A 14491-nucleotide genomic window follows, 5' to 3' on the forward strand; every position below is an offset into this window, starting at 1 on the left:
GCAACCCCCCACCGGAACCCCTGTGAACCCCGCCCTCCCGCGATTCGCGGCACCCAACCACGCGACCCCCCCCTCCCGCAATTCGCGGCACCCCCCGTGATTCGCGGCAGCTCCAGAATTAAATTGCACATGGAAAACACTGACATGGCTATGGTCGACAATGAAAAAGGTTGACATGAGTTTTTGAAGGTTTTTTTATCATTTTTTGAATGTTTTCATATTCATTCTCATGTGTCGACATGGACACCAATGAAGTGCCACACTTATGTCAACATTTACATGTGTTGACCTTTCTGTGTTGATTTTTACTTGTGGCGATTTGCGTCACACCCCACCCCCCCCACAACCCCCACTCCCGCGATTCATGGCACACACACACACACACACCTCCCCCGCGATTCTCGGCACCCTACCCCGTGACCCCCCCTCCCATGATTCATGGCACACCCCCGCGACCCCCCCTCCCATGATACGCCGCAACCCCCGCCCCGTAACCCCCCCTCCCGCGATTCGCGGCACCCACCCCCGCGGCACCCCCCACGATTCGCGGCAGCTCCAGAATTAAATTGCACATGGAAAACACTGACATGGCTATGGTTTTTTTTTTTCATTTTTTTAATGTTTTCATATTCATTCTCATGTGTCGACATGGACACCAATGAAGTGCCACACTTATGTCAACATTTACATGTGTTGACCTTTCTGTGTTGATTTTTTCTTGTGGCGATTCGCGTCACACCCCCCCACCCCCCCGATTCACGGCACACAAAACCCCCCCGCGATTCTCGGCACCCCACCCCGTGACCCCCCCTCCCGTGATTCACGGCACACCCCCCGCGACCCCCCCTACCTTGATTCGCCGCAACCCCCGCCCCCGTAACCCCCCTCCCGCGATTTGCGGCAACCCACCCCGCGACCCCCCTCCCGCAATTCTCTGCAATCCCTCCCCTCCCGCGATTCGCAGCATCCACCCCCCCACAACCCCCCTCCTGCAATTCGCGGCACCCCCGCGACCCCCCCTCCTGCAATTCGCGGCACCCTCCGCGACCCCCCCTCCCGCGATTCGCGGACACCTAAGTTGCAATACAGGGCATCTTTCATACAATTCTAACCATATTTCTCATATACAAACGTTCACAAATTAAGGGGGCGCAGCCCCTTACGACGGTGTGAAGAGCGCCCGTAGGGCGCGATGAATCACCTAGTATTTTTGTATTTAGTAATGGGCAGCTTAGGCAGCAATGCTTCCAATTGAACCTATGAAAAGAGTGTAATAAATCACTAATGAGTAGAGGAGTGGATTGTATTGTGGTCAGCTGAGAGTGCTTCAGGTGCGGGCGTACTAATTGGGCGAACCGAATGCCTAGCGCATGAACAAGTGCTCTCCGCAAAGTGAAACTTGCTTATGGAGACCGCATATTTTATGCGTGTTGGTTCGTTTGCAGTCGGTGTCATGTCCGAATGTACGCCTACCACAGTTCGTGCACTCCCTCGTGTACGCCCAGATTTACCCACTTTGAAACCGCGCCCTTGTGTAGGGCCAAATGACGCCCATAGTATGCCCATATTTCCCGAGTCGATTCGGTACACATTTCTGGACTGTATTGGTGAGAACGAGTGCGGAGACAATGCGTTGCACATGCGCATTGCGTTGCCTATGCATGCGCAGGTGGCTAAAAAGCATCCTCCGAAAGAATTCGGAATGGAAAACACCAAGCAGAATAAGGCCCCTAGTTACCAGGCCAGTTTGGCCAACTCACACGGAAATTAGCTGCAACCACAACCATGTGAGTAATACAGGGCAGTGATACAAGGGAGTTGAGAAGCACATTATACATTTATTCCCTCATAGCATGTAAATTACTGCTGTCCAGTGTGACTCCTCTGATGTGTAACTAAATTACGCTTACTGTTAAAACACTTGCTGCATTCTAAGCAAATAAATGGTTTCTCTCCTGTGTGAATCCTCTGATGTTCAACAAGGTTGTGCTTCTGGGTAAAACACTTGTTACAGTCAGAACATTTAAATGGCTTCTCTCCTGTGTGAATCCTCTGGTGTTTAACAAGGTCGGGGTACTGGGTAAAACACTTGGTACATTCAGAACATTTATATGGTTTCTCCATTGTGTGAATCCTCTGATGTCTGACAAGATGTGACTTTTGTATAAAACACTTGCAACATTCAGAACAAGTATATGGTTTCTCTCCTGTGTGAATTCTCTGATGTCTGACCAGAAGTGACTTTAAGGTAAAACACTTGCTACATTCAGAACATGTAAATGGTCTCTCTCCTGTGTGAATCCTCTGATGGGTGAGAAGATCGGATTTACGTGTAAAGCATTTGTCACACTCAGAGCACAGATGTGGTCTCTCTCCTGTGTGACTCATCTGATGTTCGAGAAGATCTGCTTTATTTGTAAAGCATTTGTCACACTCAGAGCACAAATATGGTCTCTCTCCTGTGTGACTCCTCTGATGTCTGAGAAGATCTGATTTACATGTAAAGCGTTTGTCACACTCAGAGCACAAATATGGTCTCTCTCCTGTGTGACTCATCTGATGGATGAGAAGATGTGATTTACGTGTAAAGCGTTTGTCACACTCAAAGCACAGATGTGGTCTCTCTCCTGTGTGACTCCTCTGATGGACAAGAAGATATGATTTACGTGTAAAGCATTTGTCACACTCAGAGCACAGATGTGGTCTCTCTCCTGTGTGACTCCTCTGATGTCTGAGAAGCGCTGATTTACATGTAAAGCGTTTGTCACACTCAGAGCACAGATGTGGTCTCTCTCCGGTCAGACTCATCATGTGTTAGATGAGAAACAATTTAGCTTCAGAAGGTTTCTCCTATGCAGAACATGAGAATTGCTTTAGTGACTCCTCCAGAGGTTTAAGAAGAAATGACGTCTGTAGGTGACTTGATCTGAGAACAATGTATCTTTCCAAAGTGTCTTGTTAATTAAATTCTTGTTACTTATTTGTCCTGCAAGAAAATACACATATAATTAAAATTAAAGATAACTGAGGTAATTCTACTATACAGTAATATAATGTACATTCATATGCACTAACTCATATGACCCAGGCATTTACCATTGTTTTAATATATGTATGTCACCAAATTGCTATATCCCTATTTCCAGCCATACAGTATGTGCAGCATGGAGACCTCTATCATCCTGCAGCAGATACTGATACTGAGTATAATACACAATCTATTAAGGCTTCTATAGGAATTGTATAATCCCATACTCTGACCTGAGGGTGTGCATTACTCACTTCCTGTCAGGGGCTAGTTAGGAGAGGAGTGTGAGCAGGGGCAGTTAGGGGAGGAGTGTGAGCAGGGGCAGTTTTGAGAGGAGTGTGAGCAATAGAAGAAAGCAGAGGAGTGTGAACAGGGAAAGTTAGAAGAGGAGTGTGAACAGGGGCAGTTAGCAGAGGAGTGCAAACAGTAGCAGTTAGCAGAGGAGTGTGAGCAGGGAAAGTTAGGAGAGGAGTGTGAGCAGGGAAAGTTAGAAGAAGTTTGAGCAGGAGCAGTTAGGAGAGGAGTGTGAGCAGGGGAAGTTAGGAGAGGAGTGTAAGCATGGGCAGTTAGGATAGGAGTGTCAGCAGGAGCAGTTAGGAGAGGAGTGTGAGCAGGGGTAGTTAGGAGAGGAGTGTGAGCAGGAGCAGTTAGGAGAGGAGTGTGAGCAGGAGCAGTTAGGAGAGGAGTGTGAGCAGGGGCAGTTAGGAGACATAGGCAAATCTAGGGGGTGGTCCGGGGGTGCACTGGACCACCCATTAGACTGCTCGGCATAGAGCGCTGTCTGTGCGCTCTGTGGCTGGATCATCTCTACCTTTCAAATCAGCAGCAGCAGCAGCCTGGTGACCCTGCCCTGCTCCGTTACTATTATCATTTCTCCCTAGTCTGGATGGCTGCGAGCAAATAGGAGCTTGTGGTCCGGCAGCCAATCAGGTGCGGCTGCCGGATCACGAGCTCCTATTTGCTTGTGGCCGTCCAGACTAGGGAGAAAGTAAAATGAATATACCCCTGTACTGCCGCCTGCCCGCGGAGCCCTCTCGCCTGCTGCTGCCCTGTGACGCCGGGACCCCCGGGATCGCGGCTGTGAAGTCTGCCTGCCGGGACTCTGTGCCGGGGAGCTTTTTGCGCGCCACCCATTAGCATTTTTATAGATTCGCCTATGTTAGGAGAGGAGTGTGAGCAGGGGCAGTTAGCAGAGGAAAGTGTTGCCAAGGAGATGAAATGCTTTAATACATCACTTCCGCCTGCTTTTCAGCCTGATTTCTGCCATAAGGCAGTGCCAGATTAAGCCTTCAGAGGGCCCGGGGAATTTTCGACAGGGGGACCCCTTGCACTTGTCATTACTGACCGCAAACTGCATGGGAGAATATTACACTGTCAGAACACAGAGAAAAGGCAGTATAAACTTGGTGAATAAATAACTGCAGGGAGGGATATATTATATAAATATACATACAAAAGCCTGTGTTTGTCCCTCTGCACCTTACTCTGTAGTACTGTAGGACACCTCATAGGCTCAGTGCTGCCTCTGATTAAAATCCCTCCCATGACTAGGCTGCTGCTGTCCCCCATTGGCATGAGAAGCATGTAATGAGCTCCTCGAATCAGAGCTCAGCACAAACCTCTCAGCCTTGTCACATTGGCAGATAGGTGAAGGTGAAGCTGCAGCACTACCCCACTTCCATGCACAAAACCTTTAGCTAAAAAAAAAAATACATTCCAACCACAGGGGGCCCTTAGCTAGAGGGTGGGAGTACTGATCCCATATGCCCTCCCTTTACCTGCCCTCCCTTTACCTGGCAAGTGCAGTGCAGCTGCCATCTGACTTCTGCTGAACTTCCACCCTTCAGTAGCCCAGCATTATTATATATATTATGGTTCTGGCACTCACTGCATACTGCATAACTGATCCCGGTGCCTTCGGTATGATGTCCCCAACATAGCAGAGCACGCAGTGCCAGAATAAACACTCAAACGCGGCCTGATTTTGCCAGCGTCCAATATTACACTGGAGCCAGTACCCAGATAACTAGAGCTGCTAGGGATCTGAGGCCCATGGTAACTAGGGATACTGACCTAAAGATGTTCAAAAATGCCACTCTCCTACCAAGCTATAGGAGGGAGCACAGCTTGAAGAATTGTTAGTAAAAAACGATATTTCTTCCCATCAGGATAACACACAGTCCACCTTTCTCACTAAAAAACCTGGATGTTACAGGTGTTTGGGGGGTGCTACATGTAGTTTCCTAGAAATAGGGAACACGTTCGCACATTCACATACTGGAGTACGTATCCCCATCAAACACATCCTATCCTGCAATAGCTCTTATGTTGTTTATGCCATCAGGTGCCCTTGCGGATTAATGTATGTGGGCAAGAGGATCCGCCCATTCAAAGAAAGGGCAGCAGCCCACAGATCAAGCATTAGACAGTCACTGGAAGGTAGACCTGGTTGCCCTGAGCAACCAGTGCCTAGACACTTCAGAGATTTGAAACATGTGATATCAACCATTAAGTATAAGATCATTGATTAGATACCAGCTAACCCCAGGGGCTGAGATCGGTCAAAACTGTTACTACAGTGTAAGGCTCGGTGGATACACCATTTGAATACAGTGTCCCCTTTTGGATTAAATGATAATTATAGTCTCACATGTTTTTATAGACATATATTGTTTTAGCTGTATATGCTTATCATTATAGTGCTGCTTTACTAAAGTAATATACATTAATATCATTTCTCTGCTAGTTGTTTTGCATGTCTTGTCATTGTATATAGGTTTAATATGCACTTTATTGTTTGAAGGTTGCCCTGACAAGGCGCCTGGCATTTGACGCGGCGGAGGCTGCGCGACACTGAGGAGTGACGTCACAGGTGATGGTGGTGTCTATATAGGTAAGCAATGTACAGTTGATTATTTGTTCAATCTGACGTAGGTCAATAAAGACCGAAATTATATTGCTATATAATGGTGTGAGCAGCCTGTTTGTGCATATCAGTACTGGTGATACAAGCCCTGTCAGTGCCGTCTACATGGACTATATATATATATACTGTTTAAAGTCTTCTGAGTGCCACGAACGGACATTACCATATTTATTTCCCTTCCTAAAGGGAATTGGAGGCACCTCAAGCAGTTGCATCATTTCTTTGCTAGTGCCGGATATCAGGACATATATATATAGATAGATAGATAGATATAGATAGATATCTGTGTGGAAGGGGGAGGTGCGGCACTCTCGAAAATAAAGACTTGCAGGCTGTAGTAACAGCAATGTTTCAATGCTTTATTCGCTTATATATAGATACCTATATATATATATATATATATATATATATATATATATATATATATATATATACAACTAGGGGTGACTCTAGTCGCGCCACACAGGAGGCTGCTACTCTAGAAAGACTCCCCTGTTAGTGGGAGACAAAAGGTATGGATAGTAGAGAGAATAGAGAGCGCCAAAGATTTCCACCACCTTAAGTACAGTGTTCAAGTCAGGTTTGTAAATGATCAGAACATTTTTTGAAAAATTAACATATTTTATTAAAACGTTTATGATAAAAACGTGTGGTGTCTCAGTTCTTTTGAAGACGGATATAACCCAACGCGTTTCGTCTTTAGAAAGACTTCATCAGGGGTTTTAAAATAGACACAATGGAAGAATACAAGGGGATGCCTCAAATATTTTCAAAATGTATGATGGAACTCAATAAAATAGAGGTCGCAATCTTGAATGTGTGTCAACTTAAAAAGTTTTAAGGGTCCTTGTGAGATGAGGGTAAATTGGGTCCCAAATTCTTCTAGATATGAAGAATCTTCACAAGATTATCGATTCAACAAATGCCCAATAATAGAGGTTTGATTAAAACCGGACTAAGTGGAACAGGATCGGATGCACGGTCTACGTGGTCAGACGACCGTAATTTCTTCCAGATGTTGTCTAGGGTAGACACGGTGGTATAGATGGGACTGAGTCCACCTAGAATGGAGTTGCTGTGAAGTCACCTATAAGGTGGCTTTTTTCTATAGTGATTCTTCCAGATGTAAACTAGGGTAGACAAGATGGTGTAGATAAAACTACTTCCACATAGACAGACGCTGCTGCAAAAACACTTGTATGATGGCTTTGTGCAACAGTAGTTCTGTATAAAAGTATCAAAGGGAGCATCAGCAACGCCCGGGTAAGCAGGACCAGTCTGACCAACAGGAGAGTGCCGGTCATATGGGACATATATATATATGGTACTTGTTTCCTAGCACGGCCACAATCTTAAGTAATCGTGTCCCTTAATTAAGGGACACGATTACCCCGATGGACCCGATTTCTTTTGAAATCAGGTCCATTTTGCCGGCTAGGAAACAAAAATCGGGTGCATCGCGTCGGTCGGGACCATTAACATTGGTCCCGACGCGACCGACGCGATGCCCCCGATATTTCCATTGACTTCAATGTTAAAAAAATTTTTAACATTGAAATCTTGTCGGGAAGTTAAAATATCGGGGGCATCGCGTCGGTCGGGACCATTAACATTGGTCCCGACGCGATGCGACGCGATGCACCCGATTTTTGCATAGGATTCAATGTTAAAAAATTTTTTAACATTGAAATGGTGTAAAAATGTCCAAAAATGTGAAATGGGTCAATATGACCCATTTCACATTATAAATGTCCCCGTCGTCGCCCCACGATACACGCCAACCCGAAGCGTGGCGAGCGCAGCGAGCCCGCGAGGGGCGGCGGTACGCGTCCTCCGACCTTTTCATGCCCTACTATCCACTAGGGCGTGGAGTGAGAATAGAATAGTGTGGCGAGCGCAGCGAGCCACCGAGCCCGAAGCGTGGCGAGCGCAGCGAGCCCCGCGAGGGGACGCGGATATCTTCACAGTTATACGCGTCCCTTCGCGGGCTTCACAGGTGTCCGTGGCGACGCGGACAGCTGTGAAGCCCGCGAAGGGACGCGTTTACCTGTGAAGGTATCCGCGTCCCCTCGCGGGGCTCGCTGCGCTCGCCACGCTTCGGGCTCGGTGGCTCGCTGCGCTCGCCACACTATTCTATTCTCACTCCACGCCCTAGTGGATAGTAGGGCATGAAAAGGTCGGAGGACGCGGGCTCGCTGCGCTCGCCACGCTTCGGGTTGCCGTCTATCGTGGGGTGGGGTTTACGCGCTTGAATTTGGGGGGTTTGGGAATTTTTTTCATTCAATCCAATGTAAAATTGGGTCCCAGGGACCCAATTTACATTGGATTTAATGAAAAAATCGGGTGAAAAATCGGTCGGTCGCGTCGATCGCATCGCATGCGATGCGATCGACCCGATTTTTTTCAGCACGATCACCCCGATCTTAATCGGTGTGGCCGTGCTAGGAAACAAGTACCTATATATATATATATATACTAGGTGATTCATCGCGCCCTACGGGCGCTCTTCACACCGTCGTAAGGGGCTGCGCCCCCTTAATTTGTGAACGTTTGTATATGAGAAATATGGTTAGAATTGTATGAAAGATGCCCTGTATTGCAACTTAGGTGTCCGCGAATCGCGGGAGGGGGGGTCGCGGAGGGTGCCGCGAATTGCAGGAGGGGGGGTCGCGGGGGTGCCGCGAATTGCAGGAGGGGGGTTGTGGGGGGGTGGATGCTGCGAATCGCGGGAGGGGAGGGATTGCAGAGAATTGCGGGAGGGGGGTCGCGGGGTGGGTTGCCGCAAATCGCGGGAGGGGGGTTACGGGGGCGGGGGTTGCGGCGAATCAAGGTAGGGGGGGTCGCGGGGGGTGTGCCGTGAATCACGGGAGGGGGGGTCACGGGGTGGGGTGCCGAGAATCGCGGGGGGTTTTTGTGTGCCGTGAATCGCGGGAGTGGGGGGGGTGGGGGGGTGTGACGCGAATCGCCACAAGAAAAAATCAACACAGAAAGGTCAACACATGTAAATGTTGACATAAGTGTGGCACTTCATTGGTGTCCATGTCGACACATGAGAATGAATATGAAAACATTAAAAAAATGAAAAAAAAAACCATAGCCATGTCAGTGTTTTCCATGTGCAATTTAATTCTGGAGCTGCCGCGAATCGTGGGGGGTGCCGCGAATCGTGGGGGGTGCCGCGAATCGCGGGAGGGGGGGTTACGGGGCAGGGGTTGCGGCGTATCATGGGAGGGGGGGTCGCGGGGGTGTGCCATGAATCATGGGAGGGGGGGTCACGGGGTAGGGTGCCGAGAATCGCGGGGGAGGTGTGTGTGTGTGTGTGTGCCATGAATCGCGGGAGTGGGGGTTGTGGGGGGGGTGGGGTGTGACGCAAATCGCCACAAGTAAAAATCAACACAGAAAGGTCAACACATGTAAATGTTGACATAAGTGTGGCACTTCATTGGTGTCCATGTCGACACATGAGAATGAATATGAAAACATTCAAAAAATGATAAAAAAACCTTCAAAAACTCATGTCAACCTTTTTCATTGTCGACCATAGCCATGTCAGTGTTTTCCATGTGCAATTTAATTCTGGAGCTGCCGCGAATCACGGGGGGTGCCGCGAATTGCGGGAGGGGGGGGGTCGCGTGGTTGGGTGCCGCGAATCGCGGGAGGGCGGGGTTCACAGGGGTTCCGGTGGGGGGTTGCCGCGAATTGCGGGAGGTGGGGGGTCACAGGGGGTGCCGCGAATCGCGGGAGGGGGGGTTGCGGGGGGTGTGACGCGAATCGCCACAAGAAAAAATCAACACAGAAAGGTCAACACATGTAAATGTTGACATAAGTGTGCCACTTCATTGGTGTCCATGTTGACACATGACAATGAATATGAAAACATTCAAAAAATGAAATAAATCTTCAAAAACTCATGTCAACCTTTTTCATTGTCGACCATAGCCGTGCCAGTGTTTTGCATGTGCCATTTAATCCTGGGGCTGCCGCGAATAGCGGGGGGTGCCGCGATTTGCGGGAGGGGGGGGTTGCGGGGGGTGGGTGCCGCGAATCGCGGGAGAGCAGGGTTCATGGGGGTTCCGGTGGGGGGTTCCCGCGAATTGCGGGAGGGGGTCGCGGGGGGTGCCGCGAATCGCCGGAAGGGGGGTTGCGGGGGGTGTGACGCGAATCGCCACAAGAAAAAAATCAACACAGAAAGGTCAACACATGTAAATGTTGACATAAGTGTGCCACTTCATTGGTGTCCATGTCGACACATGACAATGAATTTGAAATTTTTTTAAAAATTACAAATAAATCTTCAAAAACTCATGTCAACCTTTTTCATTGTCGACCATAGCCATGTCAGTGTTTTGCATGTGCCATTTAATCCTGGGGCTGCTGCGAATTGCGGGGGGGGGGGGTTTGCCGCGAATCGCGGGAGGGGGGTCGCAGGGGGGGTGCCGCCAATCGTGCAAGGGGGGGTCGCGGGGGGGTTCTTTTTGCCGCGAATCGCGGGAGGGAGGTCGCGGGGGGGGGTGTCACGGGGGAGGGTTTGCCGCGATTCGCGGGAGGGGGGGGTCGCGGGGTGGTGGTTATGCCGCGAATTGTGGGAGGGGTCGTGGGGGGGTTCTTTTTGCAGCGAATCGCGGGAGGGGGGGTCGCGGGGGTGTTTTTGCTGCGAATCGCGGTAGGGGGGGTCGCGGGGGAGCGGGTGTTTTTGCCGCGAATCGCGGGAGGAGGGGGGGCGCACGGGGGGGGAGGTTTTGCCGCAAATCGCGGGAGGGGGGCGCTCACCTGGTGGCTGTGGAGTAGCAGTGCTGGGCAACATGGGAAGGCAGTGGGTGTCTGGCACTGTCTGTGGGCTCACTGGGCTGGTTCTCTGTCACATACCTCCCAACATGACCCTCTCCAGGAGGGACACAATGCTCTGTTTCTAGACTTCCCCTTAATGTATGATTGCCATCACCTGTTTTAAACAGGTTAATTTCTCAGAAAGGTGTTCAGCACAGATGAAGGCAATCACACATTAAGAGGAAAGTCCAGGAACAGAGCGTTATAGACACAGACACCCACTTTGAGTGACAGATGTAGCCAAATATATAGGAGATTTATATATATATATATATATATATATATATATATATATATATATATATATATATATATATATATATATATATATAAACAAATATAGGTGCGCTGACACTATATTAAGTCCGTTCAGTCCAAGGAAACAAGTTCTTTGGATGTATAATCCACACCAGTCCAAATTAATTTTACTAGGTGCAGCTCCCCTCTGAATGTCCCGATTCCCACGGGACTCCAAACGTAAACTCCACCTAAAACAAACAGAGGGGGCGCTTCATGGTGTAATATCGTTTTAATAAAAACGTGGAAATCACTTTAAAAACTTTTCTCCCACGGAGAAGATAAAGCCCGTACCGAAGTAATCATCCGGTGTGGGCTGAATACCACAAGATATGTAAAACAATCCACTGGTTCAATACTGCATGCCCAGAACTTTAAACGTGTCACTCACGGTACCACTCGGCAAGACGCCGGCGCCTCAGCGTCTTAGCAGCGGGGCTTCCAAACAGCGTGAACACAGTGGACTCACAGATGCGTCACACAGACCACGCCCCTACGTGTTTCGTCGATGGACTTCGTCAGTGGGGTGGTCTGCATGACGCCGCATCAAACATTTATACCATTATACAGGTGCTATAATTAGAGCTTCCCAGCTTCTCATGAACCGGGCGCATCCACCTGTTCTCTATCTGCGGGTGTGACCAGTACTCAGATCAGCAATAGTGGTAGCTCCCATAAAATAGAGAAAGGATACATATACTATGAAGTAGAAAAAGATATGTTGCCAATGCAATAAAAAAGAAAACGGAAAACAGAAGATAGAGTTGGAGTGCTAGAATATTTAAAAGGCGATTCTCTACCATATATTTCTAATCGCCAATAATAATATTTTAAGTCGGTTTTAAAGAACCTTATTCATAAAATTATTTTTAGAATTATTTGTAATACACTAAATTATATGGGGATAAATATATAAGAAAAATAGGGATATGCAAGCATATATCAAAATATATGTATATGGTAATATAAAAATATACATATAAATATAAAGAGGATATCTGTATGGAAAATGCATATAAACACATATAAAAAAGTGGATCTGGTCTTTGAAAAATGAGACAGTTACTAGAGTGGACTATAAGGCTATGTATTACCCTTATAATGAGAAATTGGGAACCACTTTACATGGAGGAGCATACATCAAAAAATTACACATTTTTATATATCTATCGATAGGCCACTATAGATATGACCTCAACTGCAAGGAATTTTATATATACAGAACTCATATAGGCAACGGTGATCGCGTTACTCTATAACCAAGCAGTGACTATATGTCATAGCTGAAGCTTTTTCATATATCTAACACAAGGGATGTCATCAGATATAATTAAATATAACATTTTGCACATAGCTGTTATCATAAGGTCAACGAGAACGATCCATAGTAGCTCATGCAATACTCAAACGATAATAAAAATCGATATGTATCGATAGGCCACTATAGGTATGGCTTCAAAAGCAAGAAATTTCATATGTACAGAACTCATATAGGCAGCGATGATCGCGTTAATCTATAACCAGGCAGTGACTATATGTAATAGCTAAAACTTTTTCATATATCTAACACAGGGAATGTCATAAGATATAATTCAATATAACATTTTACACATAGCTGTTATCATAAGGTCACAGAGAATGATCCATAATAGCTCATACAATACTCAAACAATAAAAAAAAAAAATAATATAAAAAATCAGTGGGTAAAGAGAAGCAATCGATGATAAACATGATGAACCAGGAAAAAAATGAATTACAATACAAATTATGCCAGGAGACAAAGGAAACCAAAGAAGGACCTCTTCATATATCACAAGCCCTGAATAACGATGTTATGCAACCGCATAGGGACGATAGTGGGGGGAGATATCTAATACACTATCGATGGTACAATTTCTTTCTAAATAAACAGAGTTATCTCATAGTTCTCATTGAGACCTCTGGGCATCACTGTGTTGAGTGATAATCCAGTAGGTCTCCCGTCTGGACAATCTGTTCTCTCTGTCTCCTCCCCTTTTATCGATTGGAATATGTTCAATAGCCTTAAATTTCAAAAGGGACGCATCTCCATTGTGGCATTCAGCAAAATGCCGTGGGATGCTATGGTTCTGGACTCTATTTTTAATATTCCGTGTGTGCTCCAGTACCCGGATTTTCAAAGATCTTTTAGTTTTTCCGATGTACTGGTGCCCACATGGTCATTCCAGCATGTATACAACGAACGAGGTGTTACAATTAATTAGGCTCTTAATTTTATACTGCTCAGTTTTCTGTGAGCTATGAAAGACCTTGGCTCCTCGTTCCATTAATGGACAGATCTTACAACTGCCACAAGGATATGATCCAAGAATGCCCCCAAACATAGTTGGTGGAGCATTCACAGGGACTTTTTCCAACTGGCTCTTTGATATCATGGTTTTGATGTTATTAGCCTTTTTGTATATGATATCAGGGTGATCAGGAAGGTGTTCAGAAAGAATGGCATCCAACTTCAACAAATGCCAATGTTTTTTTAAAAATGTATTTATATCTTTTTCGTTGCTATTATATTTGGTTATGAATGGGCAAAATATTTTATCAGTTTTTCTGTTTTTTCTGCTTATATGTGAGAAGTTCGGTTCTGTCTTTGTTCCTAGCTTTCAAGTTGGCATCTTGTATAATTTCATGTGGATACCCTTTTTCATCAAATCTTTCCACATATATACCAGCCTGTTCATCATAAGCTTCTACAGTGGTGCAATTTCTACGCAATCTTGTAAATTGCGAGAAAGGTCCGCTGTGTTCACGCTGTTTGGAAGCCCCGCTGCTGAGACGCTGAGGCGCCGGCGTCTTGCCGAGTGGTACCGTGAGTGACACGTTTAAAATTCTGGGCATGCAGTATTGAACCAGTGGATTGTTTTACATATCTTGTGGTATTCAGCCCACACCGGATGATTACTTCGGTACGGGCTTTATCTTCTCCGTGGGAGAAAAGTTTTTAAAGTGATTTCCACGTTTTTATTAAAACGATATTACACCATGAAGCGCCCCCTCTGTTTGTTTTAGGTGTGATATATAATATATATATATATATATATATATATATATATATATAGATATATCTATATATATATATATATATATATATATATATATATATATATATATATATATATATATATATATATATATAGATATCTATATAAATATAGATATCTATATATATATATATATATATATATATATATATATATATATATATATATATATGTCCCATATGACCGGCACTCTCCTGTTGGTCAGACTGGTCCTGCTTACCCGGTGCCCCACTTCCAGGAACAAGTCCTAATGTAGGTGTAGTGGGCAATGAAGCTGGCACTCTCGGGATTTATCAAATGGTGCAAAAAACAGCAAATTTATTGCTTGTACAGGG

General features: G+C 46.1%; 1 protein-coding gene across 1 annotated transcript in view; it reads right to left on the reverse strand.

Annotated features, from left to right (window-relative positions):
- Window positions 1-14491, reverse strand: part of LOC146075782 (uncharacterized) — a 31592-nt gene that overhangs the window by 9885 nt on the left and 7216 nt on the right. The window contains exon 3 of the mRNA XM_083185371.1: window positions 1865-2986. Within this exon, the coding sequence (XP_083041497.1) occupies window positions 1865-2811 (947 nt within the window). The 5' untranslated portion in view covers window positions 2812-2986. The remainder of the gene's footprint in view (window positions 1-1864; window positions 2987-14491) is intronic.

The sequence above is a fragment of the Crinia signifera genome, chromosome 4 (assembly GCF_055691185.1).
Source record: "Crinia signifera chromosome 4, ASM5569118v1, whole genome shotgun sequence".
In the NCBI taxonomy this organism is placed as follows: domain Eukaryota; kingdom Metazoa; phylum Chordata; class Amphibia; order Anura; family Myobatrachidae; genus Crinia; species Crinia signifera.